At 39.3% G+C, this 23,010-nt stretch overlaps 5 protein-coding genes across 6 annotated transcripts in view; 3 read left to right on the top strand and 2 right to left on the bottom strand.

Annotated features, from left to right (window-relative positions):
- LOC146483871 (uncharacterized) overlaps positions 1 to 2,195 on the bottom strand; it is a 90,764-nt gene extending 88,569 nt beyond the window's left edge. For both annotated transcript variants that reach the window (XM_085105184.1, XM_085105182.1), the window contains exon 1: positions 1,022 to 2,195. In XM_085105184.1, the coding sequence (XP_084961310.1) occupies positions 1,022 to 1,373 (352 nt within the window). In that variant the 5' untranslated portion in view covers positions 1,374 to 2,195. The remainder of the gene's footprint in view (positions 1 to 1,021) is intronic.
- An 88-nt stretch (positions 2,196 to 2,283) lies between these two features.
- On the top strand, positions 2,284 to 13,980 carry LOC146483868 (uncharacterized). The gene is made up of 10 exons (XM_085105194.1): positions 2,284 to 2,670; positions 3,350 to 3,470; positions 3,584 to 3,700; positions 4,330 to 4,427; positions 5,814 to 5,894; positions 11,750 to 11,875; positions 12,154 to 12,246; positions 12,589 to 12,645; positions 12,831 to 12,878; positions 13,327 to 13,980. Exons 1-10 carry the CDS (start codon positions 2,500 to 2,502, stop codon positions 13,423 to 13,425), a joined length of 1,011 nt encoding a protein of 336 aa, XP_084961320.1. The 5' UTR covers positions 2,284 to 2,499; the 3' UTR covers positions 13,426 to 13,980.
- LOC146483870 (uncharacterized) lies at positions 6,436 to 9,776 on the top strand. The gene has a single exon (XM_085105190.1). It carries the CDS (start codon positions 7,357 to 7,359, stop codon positions 9,517 to 9,519), a length of 2,163 nt encoding a protein of 720 aa, XP_084961316.1. The 5' UTR covers positions 6,436 to 7,356; the 3' UTR covers positions 9,520 to 9,776.
- Positions 9,816 to 11,267, top strand: LOC146483869 (uncharacterized). Its single transcript, XM_085105193.1, has one exon. The coding sequence runs from the start codon at positions 9,853 to 9,855 to the stop codon at positions 10,954 to 10,956; it is 1,104 nt and encodes a 367-aa protein (XP_084961319.1). The 5' UTR covers positions 9,816 to 9,852; the 3' UTR covers positions 10,957 to 11,267.
- A 1,127-nt stretch (positions 13,981 to 15,107) lies between the features above and the next one.
- Positions 15,108 to 19,889, bottom strand: LOC146483867 (uncharacterized). Its single transcript, XM_085105148.1, has 3 exons — positions 19,757 to 19,889; positions 17,713 to 18,108; positions 15,108 to 17,307 (listed from the first exon to the last, which is right to left on the bottom strand). Exons 1-3 carry the CDS (start codon positions 19,863 to 19,865, stop codon positions 16,853 to 16,855), a joined length of 960 nt encoding a protein of 319 aa, XP_084961274.1. The 5' UTR covers positions 19,866 to 19,889; the 3' UTR covers positions 15,108 to 16,852.
- Positions 19,890 to 23,010: the final 3,121 nt, after the last annotated feature.

The following is a 23,010-nucleotide window of genomic DNA, read 5'->3' as shown; positions in this document are numbered from 1 at the left end:
AAGTGAAAAAAATAATTGATGTGAATAAAAAGCTTGAGGACTTTAGGTATAGCTATGAAATGGAATGTCTTTGAATCACTGTTTTGCAGAATTGTTACAAAAATGTTTCTCTGGGAAACTAGTGGCAGATTCAAGTTTCATCGGCTGCAATCGCATAACAAGTTTTTTTTCCAAGCAGAAACATCAGATATATATGGCATCCAAAAAGGCTTCATGTCAGCGCTAAAACAAAATTTACTGGATTTACAATTAAAAGATGAGTCACCAAGGCAACAGTGTCATGATGGAGTCACAAGACAAGCTCACTTGAAAGGAATGAAATGGAAAACTACAATGTTCCTCTTTTATTTATTTTTATATATTATAATTCACAAAGGTTTCCCATCACTGTGAATGAAACAAAATTCTTAAACAAAATTCTCCTCGTTTCTCACAAGAAATGAAAAACAGTGTAAAGGGGTATTCATAACACTTTTTACTTACAATATAAACACCTCCCAGTAAAATTTAATCATCATAACATTACCGTAGATGAAACTTGATTACAGCTAGGAGAAATGTCAACATTACTCATTCATCGAACACCAACACCATTAACCCGTTCATTATTTCTTTGCTAAAAATCGTGCTGAAATCAATTGTGGCTATGTCATTATCTCTCCCCTTGGATAAACTAACTGCCCAGGGACACATTAACAATCACACAACATTATTCACTTTTTTTCTTCACTATCGAAAGCAGGATTGCCTCCATTAAAGCATTCACTGCATGGAGTAAATGGTGTCTAGTGCACCGCATCAAAACCGCCTGCGGGACTAAATGAGATCACTAATTGCACACATAATTTGTTTCGCATGCGCGCCAAAACAAGAACCTTTTTCGAGTCACGCAGTAGGGGCTTCAATTCTAAAAGATACAATTATTCGAAGACATTTCTTTTCATAGCTTAAGACTTAAACCACTCGACAAATTATGCTTACAGGTCATATGTAAACAAACACGGAATATTTGATGACGTACCTCGAAAAATTCGCGGATTCACTGGAGTATTCCTCACGTTCCAGCCATTCAAAATCTGTAGAAGGTCATAGCAGTTGATCTTTTTTAAAAGCCGCTGCAAAACTCGCAAATTATCTTTGCCATAATACAGATTGAGAACAGCAATTAAAGCTTCACCATCGGTCACAGTCCTCAAAGTGTCGCTTCGAATAGCATTACGAAGACATTCAACTATGAGAGCTACTTCTTCCGACCTCAAATTCCGAGCAACAAAATCTTTGATTTCTTGTAGGGGGTCAAAAACCAGCGCTGAAAGTTTCTGTCTCTCATACTGTAAACCCTCTATACTGAAACGAAAATCGTCTGCAGCCATGGCAGTGCAGAAATACTTGAACTCTTCAACACCCAATTTCCTGATGAAGAAATTGCTGCAACTAGTTATCGCGTTTTCAGTGAATCTCCAGGATAAAACATCGATAAATTCGTAGCTTTGACTTCTTAAAATCCTTTTTAGATCAATGGAGCTTCAGAAAACGTTGTTTCTAGACAATGTGTCGATCCCTTTCCGCGCGCGTTTGTGTTGTTCACAACATTTCAGATGCCGGTATTATCTCTGGAATCCACGCCAATCCCTTTACGATTGTTTGTCATCGTGTTTAGATACAAAACAGATGTTTCTACTGTGATTAGATTTTAAATACTACCCTTTGACAACCGTCTAGGCAAAACTTTCCTGTGCGAGTAGAATGGCTCTCTTTGTGGTTTCGAGTCATGCAATAATTTGCATTGTTCTAATCCCAATCGCCCTCGATCTCAATGCTGTTCGACGCCTACAAAACTTCTCACGCGTAAAATCGTAATACAATACCACTGTCGAGGGTTGACAGTGACAGCTCGCATTACAATCCACTCAGCCAACAGCCAGTAAAAGTTCTCCTTCTCGTCTCTTTTGACCTCGCTTTTCTCTTCAGATGATCGTAAGCTTACTAAATTTCACACCGCTGAAAGTACCGCCGAACCGCTGAAAGACGCGCGGCTAGCTATCAAGATCTCTCCAAACTGGATCCCCTTGCAAAGATTCACGCTTTTCAAAGGTCCTCCAAGGCTGTTTTGAAGACTATTGAATCCGTCATGGTGACTTTATTGCTCATTCATACCTTATTTCTTTTATGACACAAGCGACGCCATCTTGTTAAATTCGTTGTTGGACAGAAATTCTTTTAACGGAGGACTGGTAACTAGCGTTCAGTCCTCATCCCAAATATCATTAATGCCTGGCAATTTTTGCATGACAACAGAAAAATAGTGCGTTATAACCTTCAAATGAGGTTCACTCGGAAAAGGACTTTTTAAAATTGTCAAGTATTTGACTTGACAGCCTTCAAACATTATTTGGGATGAGGATTGCTTCTGGGGCCTTCCTTGTCAATGTATTCCGCTGAATTGCAAGACTTTTGTGTCTGTTTCCATCGTACTTACCGGTAAACATTTTAGTGAAAATGACGGCACAGTTTAGAGGTTCACCAGAAGAGAGAAATGGAAGCGATTCGCTGGCCCTTGTTGACTTAGAAAACTTGCAAGACGATGAAGAAAGCGATGAAAGTGGTTTCGTGTCGCCCAGGGAATTGACAAAGATAAATTTCCGATCTTTGATTGGTCATACTGACGAGGTACATGTAATACCGTATGTTACATTATATTCTTCTCATTCAGAGGTATAGAAGCTAACATTTATATGTAATCTTAAGAATTCTATTCTACTTTTCTGCTTTTTCGTTTGCTTGTTTGTGTCGAGTAAAGGACTTTCAAAATTGGGAAGCATTTAAATCAAAAGAATTCATCTTTGTTTGTGTCAATTTAAAGGACTTGCAATAGGAAACTTAACAAATAAAACAACTAATTTTTGTTACAAGAACCAATTGGCCTCTGCCTAGCACATTAGTATCAATTAAATTATTTGAACAATATCTTCACAATTACCAATATTTCTGCACCAGTTTGCATTATGCATCAGCATCCCACAGTAAATTAATAAGGCCTGCCAAGGTCTCTGAACTGCATTAGAATGTCAAAGGTACAGACTTCATAGGCCGTGCAGTCTGCCCAATGGTTTTGAAATACATACTGAATATTAATTGTATACTGAAATTGAATACAGGGCGTATATGGGAAAAATTATGTAACTTGGGTTCATAATTTGTGAAATAAAATCAATATTACCATTATGATATATGTTTTTGGTTAGATTATAGCAACTGTTCAGGGCAAATAATTTTGTTCCCCTACCAACAAAATGACTAAAGGAAAATTTCAGATATTAAATATGTTATGTAATTCTTCTATTTTTAGGTGAATACTTGTGCATTTTCCTCAGATTGGTCTAAAATTGTCACAGGTGGAGATGATATGCTGGTCAAATTGTGGGATACCAAGACAGGCAAAGTTCTATTTACTTTGGATAACCACGAGGGTAAGTTTGAAATTCTGCAACTCAGCAGGAAGCATTGACGTCTGGCTTAATTGTAAAGTAATTTAATAACTAATTGATTTTTATTTATTTCATTTTATTTTATTATATGACAGGTGCAATTAAATGTGTGTGCTTTTCATCAGATGGGAAACTGTTTGCATCAGCTTCTTATGATCACACTGTTAGAATTGCAAGCACCACCACTGGGAAAGTGATTTTCAACCTTGAAGGTGACTTCGTCAGACAGTTTTAATGAGTTAATAATAAATCCTCATCTTATGGAAACCCACAACTTATATGTGAAATAGACCACGTTCTTGAGGCATGAAAGTAAAATGCCTTTTTTGTAATATTAATGAAATAATAAATTTCTTAGTGATGAATTATTAAAAGAAAAATAATGTTGTTGTTCATCTGTTCAGGTTTAGCTGATTGCCCCAGTGGGGAGGGGGTACTCAACCAAAGCTTTACTGGGGAAGTGTACCATGGGCGACCGGCTAAAGGTCACACCAGTGTACCATAGAGCCTGACCCTGTTTCAGAGACAACAATCTTTGATTTTCCCGCCCTATATTTAATACAAAATGGCTCAGTAAATGAACTTAAAGTACCACAGAAAAATCACAACGATATAAGAGACAAATTAAATACACATAAAAGATCATGAATTAAAATAATATTAATACAAATTAACAAAAGAGATCATTGACAAATTGAGTAAATAAAAAGTAAAATCATGAATTACTTAGTAACAAGTTGATGGTTTTATTTAGTGTTAAATTAAGACACCTTCAGCCAGGAAGTATTTAGATTGTGTTGATTACCCCCTTTGTTTTATAAACCCACAACTTAATTTGTAGGACACAGTCACAGTGTGGAGACATGTTGCTTCTCTCCAGACTCTAAATACCTGTGTTCTGGATCATGGGACAATTCTGCTGTTGTTTGGAGTTTAAAGGTAAAAGTCATCTGTGATTGATATGTACTCATTAGGATGGTTTTTAGTATAATTTGGTAACAACAAGATACAAAAGATATGGGAAACAATATGCATATAAATGTCAACAAGGTAAGGTTAATCCACAAGTATTAAAAACAATATGCAATGTATCTTTTGGGACTTTTTCCGGAAGAATTAAGTTGACTGCTCACTATACCGTCTTATTCAGGCAGTTAGGTTGACTGTATGGTTCAATTTATTCCATGGTTTTAAAATAGCTTTGAATTATCAATTTTTCATGAATAAGAATTTCTGAAAACAACAAGACACCAGGCCAAAGCAGCTGCCTACCTTTATACAGAAATTACCAGTAAAGTGTTAGTGTGATTAAAAAACTTTGGCTTTGATGATTACAAGGACAGAGCTAGACACAGGCCAGTTTTAGCTAGAGTGGCCCAAAAATAAATTTATCTATTGTCATTTCTCATGATTTTGAGTCATTTTAGGAAAGACTGATTGAGGTCTTGCAAATCAAGCGTGATCTCATCAATTTTTGCAATTCAACAATCAATAAATAATTTTCAAACAATGGCATACACCTGAATTAATATGAAGTATTTAAAGTTAGTCTTGTTTGTTGCATTTGAGACATGGCGCTTCACATAAATTATGTGCTACCTCAAGTCACCCCACATGTATCAATATTTACTAAAAAATAAGGCCCGTGATTGGCTAACAATCTGCCACCTTAATCTATGCAAAACTTTAAAAGGGAAGACTTAAGGACGGTGCCCACTAAACCAAAGTATTTTTGTCTGGTTTATGACTATGCGTGAAAAGCAGATCTTAGCAAGGGCTATTGGAATCCAAAAAGAAAATTGGGGGTAACCATGCATTTTTCAGAGATAACTAAGCAATAATATCTCTAAAAAGTGCCAAAATATAAAGCAATGTATGGGATTTTTTCCTTAATTGACGCTTAATTATCTCTGAAAAATGCATCGCTACCCCCAATTTTCCTATGAGATACCAAAAGCATTTGCGAAGTTCTGCTTTCTCCATATAGTTTTAAACCGCACAAAAATATTCCTGTATTAGTAGGCACCACCCATAGGAAACCTGAGTATCTCGAGGTGCGCAGAACGTATGCGCAGTAACAATAGTAGGCACCGTCCTTAATGAGAATAGAGAATTCAGCTCATTATGTCATTTTTGTACACTGATCTACTCTATGCTTTAATCACAAACTTCCTCTAGACCAAACCATGAGTTTTACAATGTACACTGACTTGTATAATACACAATTAAATTATTGTAATAAAGAAAAGGTAACAGTACTTTTTCAAGTTTTTTATAGCAGTCAAATAATAATAATAATGTCTTACTTTCTTCCTGTGAATCCAGACAGGTACTCCAGCATTTGTTTTGAATGGTCATAAAAATGTTGCGCAGTCATGTGCATTCTCTGTTGATAGCTCAACAGTGGTGAGTTATTTAACTACATTCATTATGCAAATTAGTGGTAACTTGTGCAGTGATTGAGGACCAGGGGGCCTGGGTTCTCAGGCTGCTGAATATTCATGAGTTTCATTAATACTGAGCTGGTGATATGTTATAAAAATATTTAACAATTATTCCACGAGCGCGCGTTGGATATGAGATGATAGATAGCCAACGAGGCGCGTAGCGCCGAGTTGGCTATAATCATCTCATATCCAACAAGCGCAAGTGGAATAATTGTTTTATTAAAAACAATCAAGAATTATTGCTAGATCTAACTGATTTTGCTGTGAGAGAAGAACCAGCAGACAATTAATGGCCGCCATTTCTTGGCCATGGTATAATTGCTCATATACCATGGCCGCTCAGCCAATCAAATCCCTTGAATTGCATTATACAATGATCCAGTTTTTAATAAAATATAATATAGTACCTTTCAACCTGTTACATTAATGTTTTTTGCTGCTGTTTACTAAGTTTACCAAGGCATGCATGAAACTGGAAAAAGTGTGGTTTTCCGCTGGCTGAGGAACGAATGAAGCGGAAAACGTATTTCTCACACACGGCGGGGAGTATGGGTTCGAGTGTGTGGGGGGTCTTCAGGTCACATGGCGTTTCAGGGTTCAGTTGTTTTTGTTGCCTTCCGCCATTGCCTGACCTGATTTTCGCTAAGCAGTTTTAGTATTCCTTTGTTCTGGTGTTGGCCGTTTTTTCTCTTGTTCGATGGCGAAGGAAAGTTCACGCACAAAATCTCGTGCTGTGAAAAGACTACAGCCGTACAACCGTAGTCCGAGCGGTCGGCCGAGAGATGGAAGAGATGCTGGAGCTGAACGCGGTGATTCGTCTCGTGATTCTGTACACCGCCATTCTCGTTCGCGATCACACTCTCACTCGCCGTCCGGTCCTCCAGAGTGGGCTAAAGAGCTTCTAAAACAACAGCAGGAAAACGCAGCCGAGCTTAAACGGCTTCAGGGCGAGTTGTCGAGTGCGAAATCACAAAAGAATCAACAGCCTCGTGCAGCGGATCCCGAGTTCCGTTTTGCCGGGAACAAGAAGCAGTATTTTCTCAACAGAGATGTGATGGATAAAATTGACGAGGCCCTGGAGGCTGACGACAACGAAGAACGTACGCGTAAACTTACGGAAGGTAAGGAGTTACTTGTGGAGCGGAACAAACATATTCTTCTTGCTGAGAAATATGGATGGGACACAGTCGCTTGTTACACCGCCGATCCGCTCGCCAGTGATTCAGATGACGAAAAGAAAATTCGAAAGGCTATAAAGGAGAGTAAGCAATTGAGGGAGGAGAAGAAACGAAATTCTTCTTCTAAAGTTGCGAAACCGAAAGGAGTGATTCCGCGTTCTTCGGATAGGAGGGTTATCCTCGACCGAAATAGTACGAGTGCGCTTTCGCCATTTGTGGCGGGAAAGCAGAATCAGTCCCGGGATGGGCGGTCTGTTTGTTTTCGTTGCTTCAAGCCGGGACACTTCGCTAGAGACTGCCGTGCCGCCAATGTTTTCAACGGAGCAGGATCAGCTGGACAAACCTCAAGCAATTACCAACAGCCAGCCCAGTAGTGTTCCGTTCTACGGGAATGATGATTTTTTATACGCGGGTGAAACGAGTATGGATTCCTCGCATATTACCAGTGAAAGTGTCGTATTTGAAAACGTTGTTCATAGTTGCGTTGTTGTTAAAGGCCGTTTACGTCAAAACATTGATTTTTGGCGTGGTATCGGAGCAAGTAGCTGGTTGCTGAAAGTCATTGGCGAAGGTTATTGTTTGCCGTTTGTTGATTTACCTTCGAAGAAGTTTTTTCGTAATCATGATAGTACGTTATGTAATATGGAGTTTGTGTCTTCTGAGATCTCTAAGTTGCTAATGTCAGGTGCTCTGATTGAGGTTAATGTTGGAGACTTGCTGGTGTGTAACCCACTGGGCGTCGCTACAAACAGTTCGGGAAAACGTAGGCTTATTGTGGACTTGCGTTATGTTAATCAACATCTCCGTTCTTGCAAGTTCAAATATGAGGACATACGCACTGCAGCTGATTTGTTCCATCAAGATGATTGGTTCTTCAAGTTTGACTACACCAGCGGTTATCACCATGTGGACATTTTTCCGGAGCACACTAAATTCCTCGGCTGCTCTTGGATGGTTAATGGCTCCCTTAAGTACTTCAAGTTTACTGTTCTTCCTTTTGGCCTTTCAGTGGGTCCCTTTGTCTTTACAAAAATCCAGAAGGCCCTTACAAAGCATTGGAGGAGTCAGGGCATTCGTATATTTACTTATTTGGATGATGGTGCCGGTGCGGATTCTGATTTTTATGAAGCGCAGAGGGTTTCGGATTTGGTACGACATGATGTGCAGCGTAGTGGGTTTGTGGCAAATGATGAGAAAAGCCAATGGGTGCCAGTGCAGTCAGGGGAGTTACTGGGTTATGTTTTGAATTTACGGATGGGGACTTTCCAAGTTCCGCAGAGGAGGGTGGATGCTTTTCTGCAAGTTCTACAGGATATTCTAGCTCATAGTTTTGTTGTGTCTGCCCGCAAGGTAGCACGGTTTACGGGGTTGCTGGCCTCTATGAGTTTGGCTTTGGGTCCAGTGGTACGCCTGTGGACGCGGAGTTTATATCGTGATATCCTGCACATAGTTACCTGGGACACCCCCTTTCGGTTATCTGCAGACGCACAGGGAGAAGTTCTTTTCTGGCAAAAGAATTTTCATAATGCTGGTGGTCCTATTTGGTCTCCTAGCCCAAAGCCTGAGGTTTTGACCTACTCGGATGCCAGTGATTCGGGCTGGGGGGGTTTTGCTGTACAACTCGGGGGACAGGCCGCAGTGGGGAACTGGTCAGCTGAAGAGAGTAAAATGAGCTCCACCTTCAGGGAACTTAGGGCTACTAGCCTTGTCTTGCAATCGTTTGCTCCTCAGCTGAGAGGGAAGGAGGTTCTGCACAGGACTGATAACAAAAACACTGAGATCATTCTTTCCGCGGGCAGCCGCAAAGCTGTCCTTCATAATGAGGCAGTGAACATCTTCAAGTTATGTCGGTCATTTGACATTCGTTTGGTTGTGGAATGGATCAGCAGAGATTTTAACAAGGAGGCTGATGAGTTATCACGGATTGAAGATTGTAATGATTATATGCTTGATCCTTTGTGGTTTGCTCGCTTGGATAGCTGTTGGGGCCCTCACACTATTGATCGTTTTGCCAGTGTGAAGACTAAGCAGCTGGACAGATTTTGTAGCCGATTCCTCAATCCTGATTGCGAAGCTGTTGATGCTTTTACTGTTTCATGGGCGGGAGATTTCAATTGGCTCTTTCCTCCACCGTACCTGGTGCCTCGTGTATTGCGCCATATGCATGAAGGACATGAAGATGGAACACTCCTGGTCCCAGAGTGGCATTCTGCGCCTTGGTGGCCCCTTCTCATCACCAAGCATGGTTCTTGGCGTAAGTTTGTGACAGCATCCCTGAGGATCCAACCTTATGAAGGTCTCTTCATTCCAGGGGCGGCAGCAAGCTGTGTTTTTACTGCAGGCGTGCCATCTTTTTGTTTGCTGGCGTTGAAGCTATGTTTTTGTGGTGCTCATGTCATGTCTTAGCATCCTGAGAGTGTTACAACCTGTCTAGATTGATGAGAGGCCGCTCCTAGGAACTTCTCCAGCTTCAGGCTGTACTTGTTCATTGTACCTGCTTTACTCGTGTTACCATCCTGTTATGGGCATTTTTTCCTGGCATGTGTCATGTATTTTTTGTTGTACCTGCTGTTAGCAGTGTCGCAGCCTGTTATGGGCATTGTAGTTTTTTCTGGACTACTGTTATGGTTTCTCAGCCTGTTATGGGCTTGAGCTGTTGAGCTGTTATGGCTTTTCGTCTCTCATGGCCTGCGTTACAGTTGTAATGTTGTTGTCAGTTTGTGGCAATTACATTCTAAGATGATTGTGTCAGTGCAGATTCTGTTTTTTGTGGTTATTGATGGTTTCTGTTACATGGGTGTTGTCCTGCTTATGGAATTTTCTGTCATTGCTTGTGTTGCAGCGGTGCAGCCCATTTCGAGAGAGGTTACTCTTCCAGCAGAATTTGAGGCAGATCGTTTTGAAGACCCAGAGCTGAGGCGTTTGGCAAGTTTTTTACCAGCAGTGTTGGTGCAGGACAGAGCCACCTCGACAGCAGTAACCTATCTTCGTGCATACAAGTCCTGGAAGACATGGGCTGAGAAGCACAGTGCCTCTTATTTGCCAGCAGACTCTGTGGTGTTTACTCTATATATTGTGTCTCTTATCCAGCAGTCCCGTTCAGTATCCTCAGTGAATACAGCAGTGTATGGTGTGAGTTGGGTCCATAAGAAAAGTGGCCACCGGGAACCAAGTGAGTATCCTATGGTGAAACAAGCAGTTGATGCTGCCCGGCGTATTCTTGCTCGTCCACCGAAGCGTAAGGAGCCTTTGTCTGCTGACTTGGTGCGAAGAGTTATCAGTCGCCTAGAGAAAGGTAGTCTTGCTGACATCCAATTGGCTGCATTGTTCTCCCTGGGGTTCTTTGGTTTTCTACGATGGGATGACCTACACCGTTTGAAAGTGGACAGTTTGCATTTTGAGGTGGCACATGTGGCCATCTTTCTGGAGAAGCGAAAGAACGATCAGTTTCGTGAGGGATCATGGGTTTTTATAGCCCGTAGCAGTACGCCCCCATGTCCAGTTGCGATCTTGGAGAAATTTTTATTTGTTGGAAACCATTCTAAAGCCTCACCATTGTTTCGGCGTGTGCAGAATACTAAGAGGGGAGTCTGTCTGAGGAAAGAGCTGATGTCTTACAGTCGGGCTAACGAGCTCATTAAGAAGGAGCTTCTCAAAGAAGGGTTTGACCCAGCTAAATTTGGAATTCACAGCCTGCGTTCGGGAGGGGCCTCAGCGGCTGCTGCTCTTGGTGTGCCGGACAGACTGTTTCAGAGACATGGAGGCTGGCGCAGTGAGAAAGCACGGAACAATTATGTAAAGGAGTCGCTGAGTTCACTTCTCCTTGTATCTAAGTCAATTTAGGGTTGACACTGACATTGTTTTTTGCAATGCCCCCTTTTTTCATCTCATTGTAGCTTGCGAGTTTTAAAGACATTGAACTTCTAGGAATGGTGTTTTTAATTCTGCGCTCTTTGCGTTGTGCTGTTGCATAGGCGGCTTGGCATGGCTCCCAGTTGTGTGTGAGAAGTGTGGTTTTCCGCTGGCTGAGGAACGAATGAAGCGGAAAACGTATTTCTCACACACGGCGGGGAGTATGGGTTCGAGTGTGTGGGGGGTCTTCAGGTCACATGGCGTTTCAGGGTTCAGTTGTTTTTGTTGCCTTCCGCCATTGCCTGACCTGCCCCGCCCACCCGCCCTGCATGGTTTTTGAGTTTTTTGTAGGTATCTAGGCTTAATTTCAGCCGTTGCTGCTCTCTTTTTTGTGCTGTAATGCCATTGATTTGTGCTGTTGATGTAATAAAGGTCAGGTTGCTGCATAGGCGGCTTGGCATGGCTCCCAGTTGTGTGTGAGAAGGTTTCTTGTATTAGTGAAGTGCCCAGAATGCTGCAGCTTCTAGATTTTTAGACTATCTTGTGGGTTCAGGATTTAAAAGCCACGTTTGCACACAAAGACCTACATCAGTACCTTTATGGGGCAATTTAGAAGATAGCTGATCACCTGGGAACCAGCTATTATTTATGTGAAGCCAGCGCAAGCTAGTTTTTCTAAAGCTTAAGGTGGCTTGACCGCCCTGATCTACATATTGTTGAGTTTGAGGATAATAAGCGAGTCTTTATCTAAAATATTTTACTGGATATCTCTATATCTTATCAGGCGACAGGTTCTTGGGACTGTACAGTTCGTTTGTGGCCTTTGGGAAAAGGTGAACTGGCTGTCAAGTGTTTGAAGGGACACAAGAGTAACATTCACGCAGTAGTATTTTCATCTACTGCATTACTGGTAAGTGCAAAGAAAATTCTGAATTTCTTACAGATGTTTGTATTAATTTAAAGGCAACATTGAATACTTTAGAAGAATGAAAAGATGCTGCTTGACTTTACTGTTGTTCAGATTGATTTATGAAATTTTCTGAATTTACAGTTATTTTAGGAATTTATTTCGTTTACCTTAAGTTTAAGTTACATTCACTTAATAGAACTGAGCCTTTTACGGAAAGTTATAACAGAAAATTGTTTTTATTACTAAGCTGCTTGTAACTTTTGTGTGTTTTCATGCAGGCATCAGCATCATGGGATAGCACTGTGCGAGTTTGGGAGAGCCAATCAGGAGAGCTGTTACATGTGCTTGAAGGACACACTGGCTGGGTTCAGGTACGCAGGTCTCGAAGGGTGGTTTATTATGGAATTGTGAGTCATAGGAAACAAACCATGTTATTTGTATCCAGGCAATTCTTTCTTTTCAGTTTACAGTGGATTGAAGAACCACATTATAATAAAAAGTTAGCGTTATGGACAAATTTTCAAGAGTCCTTTTTCTTTACTGATTTCGCATTTTAATTCTCTTTCCATGTTATCAAAAACAAGGTTGAAACAAGTTCCAATTTCAAACAAACGTTGGTGCACAACTTTGGGATTATGCACTTATATGTTGGTTTCAGTTAACAACTATTAACCAACTGGTGTAAGTAAAGTATTGTCTTTTCGCTTTTACAGGCGTGTTCATTCTCGGCTGATGGAAAACTACTCGCCTCTGCTTCCGATGATCAAACGGTAGGTTATATAAGCCGAATGCCTCTTTTTTTTTACGTAGATGTTCTCTAATTTCTTCCTTGTGTATCGCAATGTCTCCCCCTGCCCCCCTCCCACCCACTTTCTTCACCAGGAAATAAATCAAAACAATCCTCATTTTTTAATTTAGTGTTATCAAACCCTTACCAGGTGTCATTTTCAATTAGGTTCGTGTGTGGGACCTAGAGACCGCCAAGTGCATTAAGGAACTAGAGGTAAGGTACAGTGTATAGTAAGTGTGTGATTACAAGCGGGTTGATAGCTGTTTCCATACCAAGCAACTTGACATCTGAGCCTTCCTTGTAGATTTTGCATTGAAATGTTTTGTTATCAGTGCCCAATTAAGGAGTAACAGGGCTGTGAACTCCGTGTCCCATACGGGTCGTGAATAGCACTGAAGGGCTTACGCTCGAAGCGTCAACACTCGAATCTCTTTACGGTGGCCAACTATGTTGACAAACTAAACATTTGTTTTCGATTCTTAGTGAAATTGGTTTGTAGTCGGTAAAAAGTCAGGGAACTTAAATTTTTATCCTGGTAAATTGCAACCCTGGACCCATATGCACGTACTGCAAATGTAGATAATATCGAAAGCGTCTACGAGCTGCTATGTTTTTTTTACTAACCTTTTGTTTTGTTTTTTTCTCTTTCCTCCTCTAATAGTGCGATACGGACGAGATTCACACTTGTTGCTTCACATCGAGTGGTTCAGTGTTCGCCTCAGGACCAGCCGAAGCAGAGACAAATATTTGTATTTACTAAAAGTCCTCAAGCCAAACCAAGCGTTTGGCTGAGGTTAATAAAATTGCGCGAAAGTTCGAGGTCGAAAACGCGAAAAACAAAGATAGCCCCTTAGAACCGCATGTTACGCAGGCCAGAATAAGTGTTAGGATGAAACGAAGAGCCACCAGTGCCGGATACTGGAGGTGACCGAAGACATATTTAATTCAAATGTTTTCGCCTTCACAGTAACTGTGTACAGTGTCCGAGTTGTGGAGCCTAGGTCATTAGGCTTAGTAAGGTTGATATGCGTAATCAAGGAACCCATTTAGAAATAACAAGCTTTTTCACACAAGAAAAAAAAGTTTTATTTAAAATTGTGCTCAGGTTAAGTGCTGTAAAATTTATGTAATGACCATTTAACAAGTCATTGTTAGCATATGAATAAGGGTATATCATAGTTTATAAAAAAATAATTTCGCCCATCGGCATCCTGATTACCTACATCAAAAATTATCAGTAAAACGTTCCACACAAAGATACAAACAGAAACTGGTAAACTACGAGCAATAAAGTAAGTCGACTAGTTTGCTACAAGTTTCTTTACTGTGAAATCCCACGGTCAGAATAAAGATGGGAAACAATTTTTTTTCTAAGGTGAGGGAAAACTCGGTAATTATCTGTTTGGCTTGTTGGCAAAGGTAATATCGTTTCAAAAACATTTACGAAGGAATTGATTTCTGTGGCCTCATCGCTGGCTTCATTTCCAAAAGATTTCTCTAAAATGATCAGTCAAAATTCCAGCAAGCAGTGGAAACCTAACTAAACGCTAACTTCGAGCGAGTTTTGGAGTTTCTGAACCAAAACACAATCATTTACATACATAGTTCATGGTTTGTTTGTTTAGTTAGTTGGTTATTTGCGTATCAAGAAATGGTCCATTGTAGTGAGTCAAATTCGTCTTCACAAGTCCAAACAAAAGCCTTTTGTTGTTTATTGCGCTTAGGGAATTGTTCCGAGACTCGGCGAACATGAATTTCAAATCGTCACAAAATTGTCGGCGAGTCAAATTAGCGACACTAAGGGAGAGGGGTTTGGAAAGTTGCGGAAGGTTTACTATTATTGTTATTGACCCCAAGCAAGAAACCTGGAAATGCTAAATTATTTTATACGATTTTGGATCAGTTGATAATAGCGCGCAGCACAACGCCGCAAAACAGTGAAGCTTTTATCGATGGTTTCACTTCAGGTCAAGAGTTGTGAATTTCAAAACTAACTTGTTACTCGTAAAAAAAAGGAAAGGAAAGAAAAGGCTTCGTTTATGAAAACTCGGGCTTTGGATTGGAAAAATCGCCCGATTAGACCGTTTGATTGAAAAGGATCAATGTGGTCGTTGTCATTTAGTCTTAAAACAAAAGCATCGGTTGCTAGCGCGGCTCTTAAAGAAGAGGTTTAGTTTAAAACCATCGCGCTTTCACTCGCGACGCGACGCTTTCGCCAAAAATGCAAATTTCGAACTCGTGCAGTCATCGGCTATTTTTGAATTTCCCTCGTGAATTTCGCTATTGTAATAACAGCGAGTTTGAATCTCCCTCCTGAATTAATAAGCCTTTGTTTGACGCTAAAGCTATTGTTTCAAAATCTCCTTTTATGGCCGTATTTGCGTCGCTAAACAAAGAGCATTGTCTTTGAATTTGATCAGCATTTCTTGATACGTGTTTGTCTGTTTTGTTTTGTTTTGTTTTTTTTACTTTTGTCAAATTTCACGGTCCAACTTGTTTTCCTTAAGTCACTAACTTTTTTACAATTCTTTTATTTATTGTAATATATTTTGTTGTTGTTGTTGTTGTCGTGTTTCGCCGGGCTCAACGTTAAGTAGCGTATCCTAAATAGACTACTCTGTTTAAATATGGTTTAATTAATCTTTTTACAGTTTAATGAGTTTCCACAGCTTCAAAATCTGCCTCTACTCCCAGCTAATTATCTATTCATTTAATTAACCAATAGAGCTAATTAACACTTCCTTAATTATTCCTTATCTTCTGCTGTATCACATACTCGGTGAGATCTTCATTGGCTCTTTGCATCATAATTCTCACCGTTAGGCTGTCAATTAATGCTGAAATGAATATTAAGTAATTTCCTGGTCGATAGTTCGAGAATTCATAAAATAGGAAAATCGTTGTAAAATTAGTTGGCCTTATGGCGATAGCGAAGTACGATATGTTTGAGTTAGCGGTTATCGAAGATATCAAACTAGCAAGTATTTAACGTATGAGGAGTAGATTCTTAAGCAGAGCAACTTGTCTAGCCGGGTCTTGTGGAGTATACTTTAAATTATATTCCTTTTTTATTATGATTCTTTATATTATTTTTATTCGTTCTTTTTTCTTCCTGTCTGTTTGTTCTACGAAAATTTGATTCTTATGTTTGTTTTTTAATTTTTAGGTAAAGCTTTTTTATTATTATTACTATTTACAATACTCCTGATATGATTAAGGTAAGCCTATCGTCAACATAAGCCCCTTGCATTTAGCAGACTAGCCACACCCTGCAACATAGCTAAAACGACAACTCGGTGTTATTAAATTAGGGTGCTTTTCAAATGCCCCTTAAACAGGAAGAAAAGCCAACATTTCAGCGATTTCACCGTGAAAAATAAATTGCCAATATTCAGAGAAAACGCCTATTAGGGCAGTCAGAGTTCATAAAAATTTGTTAGGAAAAAAATAAACAAAAGCGAGTAAAAGTTATCTTTCAAGACTAGTAATGTTTCCTCTGAAAAATCAAGGCACCAGGAGCATTTGAAAATGCATTCATGGTTTGATGTTTTTAAAACAGTTTTTTGATTTGGTCAGATAGACGTTTCTTCAACAAATCAGTTGTGTAATCATTGACGGTAAATCATATTACACAAGTTTGTGCTTACAAATTCTTCGCGCTAAGACATCTTCTGTCTTAACATCCCGGTGTGGGGTTTTACACTGGCGGTGGTTTCTATGCGTGCACTCTTTGCTTTTTTAACGCTAAATGCCATATTGTAGGATCAGTTTCCTTCCCTACCCCATTTCTATGTGGTCACTTTTCAACCATTGCACATTTTCATGATGGCGTCATTTGACTACAACTAGCAGAGTTTGCTTCCCTTTCAAATTTCAATTCATTTATTTACTTATTTACAGATTCGCCCAACACTTGGGAAGATGCGAAAACAACAGGATTCAAAGTCCCCTACCAGGTTACACACCTGACCCCCCATCCCCCGAACATTATGAGCAAATTCCCATCCCACATTTATGACTATTTACTAAGATTGAAAGTACAAAAAGGTAGAGGGAATAGACTTGAGAATTAAAAATGCTCGTGAATAGCTCAGTTAGCACGAGAACACAAAAACTGAAGGATTCTGCTAGTTGTAGTCAAATAACGCCATCATGAAAATGTCCTACTGCCAGCCTGCTATTTTAACTCAGTAAAACCTAACACCTTGACTGGTGCCATTAATCACCTCGGCCTCAAATGAAAATGCGCCTGATTGAACTGGTTGCATCCGCTGTTCAGGTGTCGCTGGAACATCCGGGAAAATGAAGAATCGTTCATCAGTAGTGGCAGCGGGTGTATTAATATTAGAGCGTTCACTCTCGGAATCTGCGTAGTAGCTGTGTGTGGGACTCTGTTGCTGAGTACAGATAGGTTCTCGATTCATGATGGTCCGCAGTTCCTCTTCACAAAGCTCCAAAAGTTCCTGTACTGGAGGGAAACTGGAAGACCTCTGCGACGGAAATACGAACCTGGGGCTGTAAGTGACGTCATGCACAGATGGGGAGAGTGGAGGAATGACGGTATTGGGTAAGATGAGTGGCGCAGGCCTGGGGCCGGCTATTGCTGGCTGGTTGAAGGTATCCATTTGTTGAGCAATATTTGCTGAAGAAAAAAATAGGAAACGGAACTATGAGAAAATTAAACTTTCTTCAGTTTTACATTTACTAAAATTTCTTGCGCTTTTTGAAAGTGGACACTGTTTGGTTTTGACAGAGAATTTCGAAAAATCCAGGCTAGTCTAAAGGAAACGCCAAGGAAAGATTACTTAATTTGGAGTTTGTCTCCGAGTCTTGTGGTCGTGAGGTGGTTTCCTTAGCGTCCATTTGCTTCTCTTCCCCCCTCCCCTACACACACACATTTCCACCAAGAAAAAAAAGGATTTTAATAGGTTCCCAAAATTCGTACTTTTAAATTTGGTGACCAGGTGAGGCACAGTCTATAGTATATTGCTATTGGTGCTCGAACAACTCGCTCCCAATTTCAATTTTAAAAGAAAAGGTTCTGTACCCGACTGACTTGTCCCATCATCTTCAGAATACATCAAATCAGAAACATGACCATCTTGAAGAGGTGAAACGGGAGCAGCTGTAGTCGTAAACTCCAACGAACGCGACCGTCTTCTGTGTGTTTGTGCCAAAATGTTGATCCAGGGATTCTTCCCTTTTTCCTTCTGTCGGCGCTCTTTAGCTCGATGATTCTGGAACCAGACTTGCACCACTCGCATATCAAGCCCCGTAATCTTAGAGATCCTGTGTCGTTCGGCAAAGTCAGGGCGAGGAGAGGTGTGATACACTGATTTCAATACGGTCAGTTGTTGGGCAGTGATGAATGTGCGGACTCGCTTGCCCTTTGTATCGATTGGAGATTTGGGAGATTCCACTGGAGATGATGGGTTAGATTCACCTAAAAATAAACACAAGCGAGATTTCAAAGTACAGTTTGTTAAATTTTTCCATGGAAGTGTGGGTGCACGAGAAAAGCTGACTACCGACTTTTCTTCTGCAGTCAGACATCCGCCCTTCATCTAACATATTTTGTATGTATTTTTCTTGTCCACTGAACATCATTTTTTATCATTTTTCAATTTGACAAAAATTCTGATTCATTTTCGCACAGTTTAAACGACATCAATCTTTCATCAGTGACACCTAATCACATGCTATGTGGTTGTCTGATCCATATTTGACAAGAAAATATACGAGATGTCCCATTGGTTGCAGACTATAGCTTTTTAATGATCCCAGTATCAGTGAAGTTTTAATTATTATTTTACAAACGCATTGCCATGAATAAAAACGTTCGAAAAAAATGATGTACTAAACAAACGAATAACTTGGTCAGAGATTTTTCAGTGGGACGTTCGTAATTGTGAATGTATGGATATAAGGCGTATGCCAAAATTACTACATCAACCCAAAATTCCTGTAATGAGGATTCGTTTCTGAAATAAAATTTTCTGCAAGCCTTTTCCTTTCAGAGACGAAAGTCTGCGGAGACGTTTAACCTGAATTCAAGAATAGGAATAGTTCTATCCATCGTCGTTACCGTTGGCAACCTCCAAGGTCGTACTTTGTTATAAAAACTTGAGATGGTATTAAATCATTATAATCGGCCGAATGATTCGAAACTGTCAGTCTTCATAAGTTACTTTTTAAATTTATCTTGACTCGGGTATTTCGCGTCAGTGTTTTTAATAACAAATATTTTGTTTTTGCTTTATAAAATGAAAATACGAAACATGTTCCAGACGTAATTATTTTATGTAAATTACAGCATCTCAGCTGAATTTCTCAGGTGTTCTATAATTGCTGCTCCGTCTCTTTTCTTTGCAATAAAATGTCCACGTACTTTATTGTATGTCGGTTTTTCAAAAACTAATGAGGTCTCGGTGAATTGCCGGGTGTGTTGTAAAGTTTATAGTTATCGCCAGATATTTCCATCAGAAGGAAATTCGCCTCACATTGTTATGTTTAATTTCCGTGAGTTAGCAATGAACAAAAGAACGAAAGAGTTATGAAAGTGTCCTTAACACTCTTAAAGAAGAATAGAAACTACGCGAAATTTTTCGTAAAATGGTTTCAAGAGCCTTCGAGTTCTCTTATTAATAAACTGCATTCATGTAAGACACACATGGCTTGAAGTGATTTCCAATTTTTTCACTTTCAGTTGCTTAAATGCCTGGAAAATCAGTTTTAAAAATAAATCAAAGAAGTGTAAAACAATGAGTTAGTGTACAGTTCGACTAATCTCCTTCACACTATTAATGTCTGATTATCTGTTTTTCTCTTCAACGAAATTCTGGTATTAGAAAGAAATCGCTTTAGTGAAATAATCTGCTTTTGTACAATACTACACTAAGTTATGTTTAAAACTTTACTGCTAAAAAAAAGGAAAGGAAGAAAGAGAAAGGATCTCATGTTATTAATTGTTTTTAGGCTTATCAGATCTTTTTCACTGATACCACTTTTCCATTTGTTCTATTAAAACTGATTACTGAACATATCACCCAGGCATGCAAAAATAAATATCGTATTTAATACCAATTAGCTACCTGAAAATTTATTTTCCTGATTTTCTTCAAGGTCCCGTTTGCAGATGACTCTTCCATCGTCCAGCAGATAAAAGAGATCTCCAGTTGATAACTGTCTCTTGCAAGTCATACAAGTGAAGCAGCTGATATGGTAAACTTTGTCCAACACCTTGCGAACACTTTGTTTGGGAGAAATACCTTGGCGGCAAATTGAGCAGGGCCTACCGTAACGCCTGAAATTACAAACGGAATTATCATAACCTAGCGGAAATTAATACCATTCCCATCATGGTCATGATTGGACCATTTTGATTCTTCTACATGAAATTCCAGGTGTCCCCAATAGGGACGCTGATCAAGGGTTACTGTGTAGAAATCACTCTTTTCATACACCGAATAAAGAGGAATGAACAAACTTTCAAAAATGTTGTTCCGTCAATTGCAAACAAATTACTTTTTAATTAATTAGATTTTGGCCTTGTCAAAATTTCTATGAACCTAAATGAATGAGATTAACATTGAGTACAAAAAAAACAATAACAACGAGCGAAACTTTGACTGGCAATTAGGATGTTTGGCTATTGTTGCACAATGTTGCAGCAAAGAGATTCGATTTTTTTGTGTGTGTTGATTCTTTGGTACCATTTGATCAGCAAAATGGAAATAAATAAATAAAAAAAACAGTGACGCCAAAAAGGACCATATTTGTAAAAATCACCAAATTATCAAGTATAGCGAAAATAATGCTGAGAAGTAAAATATCGCCCCTTTTCTTAGAAAAACGTTCTATGCTGATAAGACATAAAAACATCTGTCTATGCTGCACGCAGGTGATTGTATAGCAAGTACAAAATATATGCTTTTCGAAATTGGATAACTTACATTATATCTGTAGTCAAAACTCAACTTTAAAGGTTTTTAGAGACGGAAGGGAACCTATATAACGGCTTTCAAGAAAGAGAATTCCCCGTGGAAAAGATAACATAATCATAAGTGCAGATCAAAAGGCTATCAAGACTTCCGGTTTTCTGGCCAACTGAGATTGCCGGTGGTTTGGTCCAAAACTATCATAAAATCAGTGAGAAAAAAAGTGGTAATTTACAAGTACTATCTGGAATGATAGTAATGTACACTGAAAGTCATAAGATTAATTTGGGCTCTACTTGTTTTGTTTTTTCATGGTAAAAAGATTATGAAGAGAAATCATTATACACACGAAGAGTACTGTAATTAATGTAAAGGTGTATAAGGCTACGCTAGTAATCAAAACTGCAACTAACAGCATACTATTAAATTTAAATGTTATCACGTGTGAGGAAAATATTTATAACTCGGTTAGACAACACTGGAAATCAGAACCTCAGTCTAGCATGTATCACCACTCGTGGAACCGGCTCAGTTCAATTTTGCGACGACAACTTGACTTTCTAAAAGAAACAGGCAGAGGATTTTCTGAAAAAGCCAGAAAGTTCTTCACTGGATAAGGATGCGATATATTTTCTATTGACAATAAATAAAAACTGTTTGTAAGTTAATGTAATATACCGTCGCTATTATGAGTTGTACAGTGTACTGAAAATTGTTTGCTTTCTCAAGTTTCCCCGGAGTAGCGTACTTAAACCTTCCTGTTTTTAATCTTAAAAGTAAAAACTAACAAACCCAGTGCGCTGCTGCAGCTTACCGAAAAAAATCAATCTCGCAAAGGATATTTCCCTCGCGAAAGAAACATTTTCCCTCGTCCAGCGTCTCTCTGCAATCACAGCAGCGTAAGCAGTAGATATGCCAGAGTTTATCCAGTGCTTTAAGCAGGTATTTATCACGGATCTCCTCACTGCAACCTCCACATTTGGAATATGAACGGTTGTTTGCACCTGTGCCGGGAGGAAATAGAGAAAGTATTAACGAATTCAAAATTATACCAGGTGAAGGCTTTGCTTCGTTAGGCGAAATTGCAACCACCAAAATTACTTCTTTTTTTTATCCATGCTGTCATGTTTTATTCAGCTAAAGGTTCATTCATAACAGTACTTACTTACTTACTTACTAAGTCCTCTTAGTACCCAAATTAATAGGACTCAATTGGCCTTAATGACGTGGTTAGGCCACTTATCCGTACCTTGTGCCCCATCCCATTTTTTACACAATGGTCACAGCTTTTCTTCGAACATTGTTATTGTTGGAAAATTATCGAGATGAGAGGTAGACGCGCTCTCATGGAAAAAGAAAATAAAAACGATCGCTTTTCGCGGGGTGTATTCTGATTCCCTTAAGAATAAAATATCTCAGGTTAGACAGAGCAGGTTATTTTTTGTCATAACTGGGAACAAAAAACTTCCACTTCCATGCTGCTGGCTAACAATTGTCCTTAAAAAGAACTGATTCCCTGAAAAATACAAGTGAACACTTCGCTATTCGCAATTTTTAATTATATTTTATTATCTAATTATTAACCCAAACTGCCCGCAATGATTGAATTCTCCTTCTTTTAGCATTCTAGATGGCTTAGGAAGACATTGCACCATACAAATACTCACGCTAGCTTTTTCTTTCCAAAACATGAATTTTGTTATAACAGGAGGATTCGAAATCGGCGGGAAGATATCGCGAACGACCCAATTTGTTGGATATTCATGTGGAAAGCGGAACGCTAACTATGGCTGATACCCGGCAGAATAAAACATGGCCAAGAAAACGGCGTGCAGAACTGATGCAAATAAACGGATAATCGGTTTAGCTGAATGCAGTGGAAGAGACAAAAAACATAAAACCTAAAATTTTGTTACAACAGGTAATTTCGCATTGGGCGGACGAGTTCAAGCTATCAGTTAAACTGAGTGCAGCAAATAGCAAACAAGCAAACCAAATAGAATGTTATACCGAAGGAACGTTCGGCCTAACGGTGGCAAAACAGGGTGGTCTCGTATTTTTTTTTTGCTGCGCATTTAGTTAAATCTAAAATCTTCGTTTCAAGTCAAAGATCAGTGGCCACTCGACAGAAAGAAACTTACGTCCTATAACAATAGAAAAATAATTCATATCTTACACAAGTCAGCCCAAACGGATCATCAAAGAAAAATCTAGCAAATGTTTGACCAAAAAGAAACAGATTGGTTGCAAGAAAAAAGCTCTGTTAACCTTGCAAAGTAGCATAGCAGAACACGAGAGTCTGGGGAATGAGACATCACTAACAGAAAATTGCAAAAGAAAAAACAACAACTTGCTTATTAGGTGGAAAGAATTGTCCACGCGATTAAATAATGCCAAATGTCAATAAA

Source organism: Pavona decussata, unplaced genomic scaffold, assembly GCF_977016875.1.
Source record: "Pavona decussata unplaced genomic scaffold, jaPavDecu1.1 SCAFFOLD_37, whole genome shotgun sequence".
NCBI classification, from domain to species: domain Eukaryota; kingdom Metazoa; phylum Cnidaria; class Anthozoa; order Scleractinia; family Agariciidae; genus Pavona; species Pavona decussata.
This window is presented reverse-complemented; position numbering and strand designations above follow the sequence as displayed.

Coding starts and splice junctions, on each gene's coding strand:
- LOC146483868 (XM_085105194.1), top strand. CDS start 2,500: ATGACGGCACAGTTTAGAGGTTCACCAGAAGAGAGAAATGGAAGCGAT. Junction 2,671..3,349: donor TGATTGGTCATACTGACGAG/GTACATGTAATA, acceptor TTCTATTTTTAG/GTGAATACTTGTGCATTTTC. Junction 12,879..13,326: donor AGTGCATTAAGGAACTAGAG/GTAAGGTACAGT, acceptor CTCCTCTAATAG/TGCGATACGGACGAGATTCA.
- LOC146483869 (XM_085105193.1), top strand. CDS start 9,853: ATGATTGTGTCAGTGCAGATTCTGTTTTTTGTGGTTATTGATGGTTTC.
- LOC146483867 (XM_085105148.1), bottom strand. CDS start 19,865: ATGACTTGCAAGAGACAGTTATCAACTGGAGATCTCTTTTATCTGCTG. Junction 18,109..19,756: donor TCAGGAAAATAAATTTTCAG/GTAGCTAATTGG, acceptor GTTTATTTTTAG/GTGAATCTAACCCATCATCT. Junction 17,308..17,712: donor TGATGGGACAAGTCAGTCGG/GTACAGAACCTT, acceptor TTTTTTCTTCAG/CAAATATTGCTCAACAAATG.
- LOC146483870 (XM_085105190.1), top strand. CDS start 7,357: ATGGGCGGTCTGTTTGTTTTCGTTGCTTCAAGCCGGGACACTTCGCTA.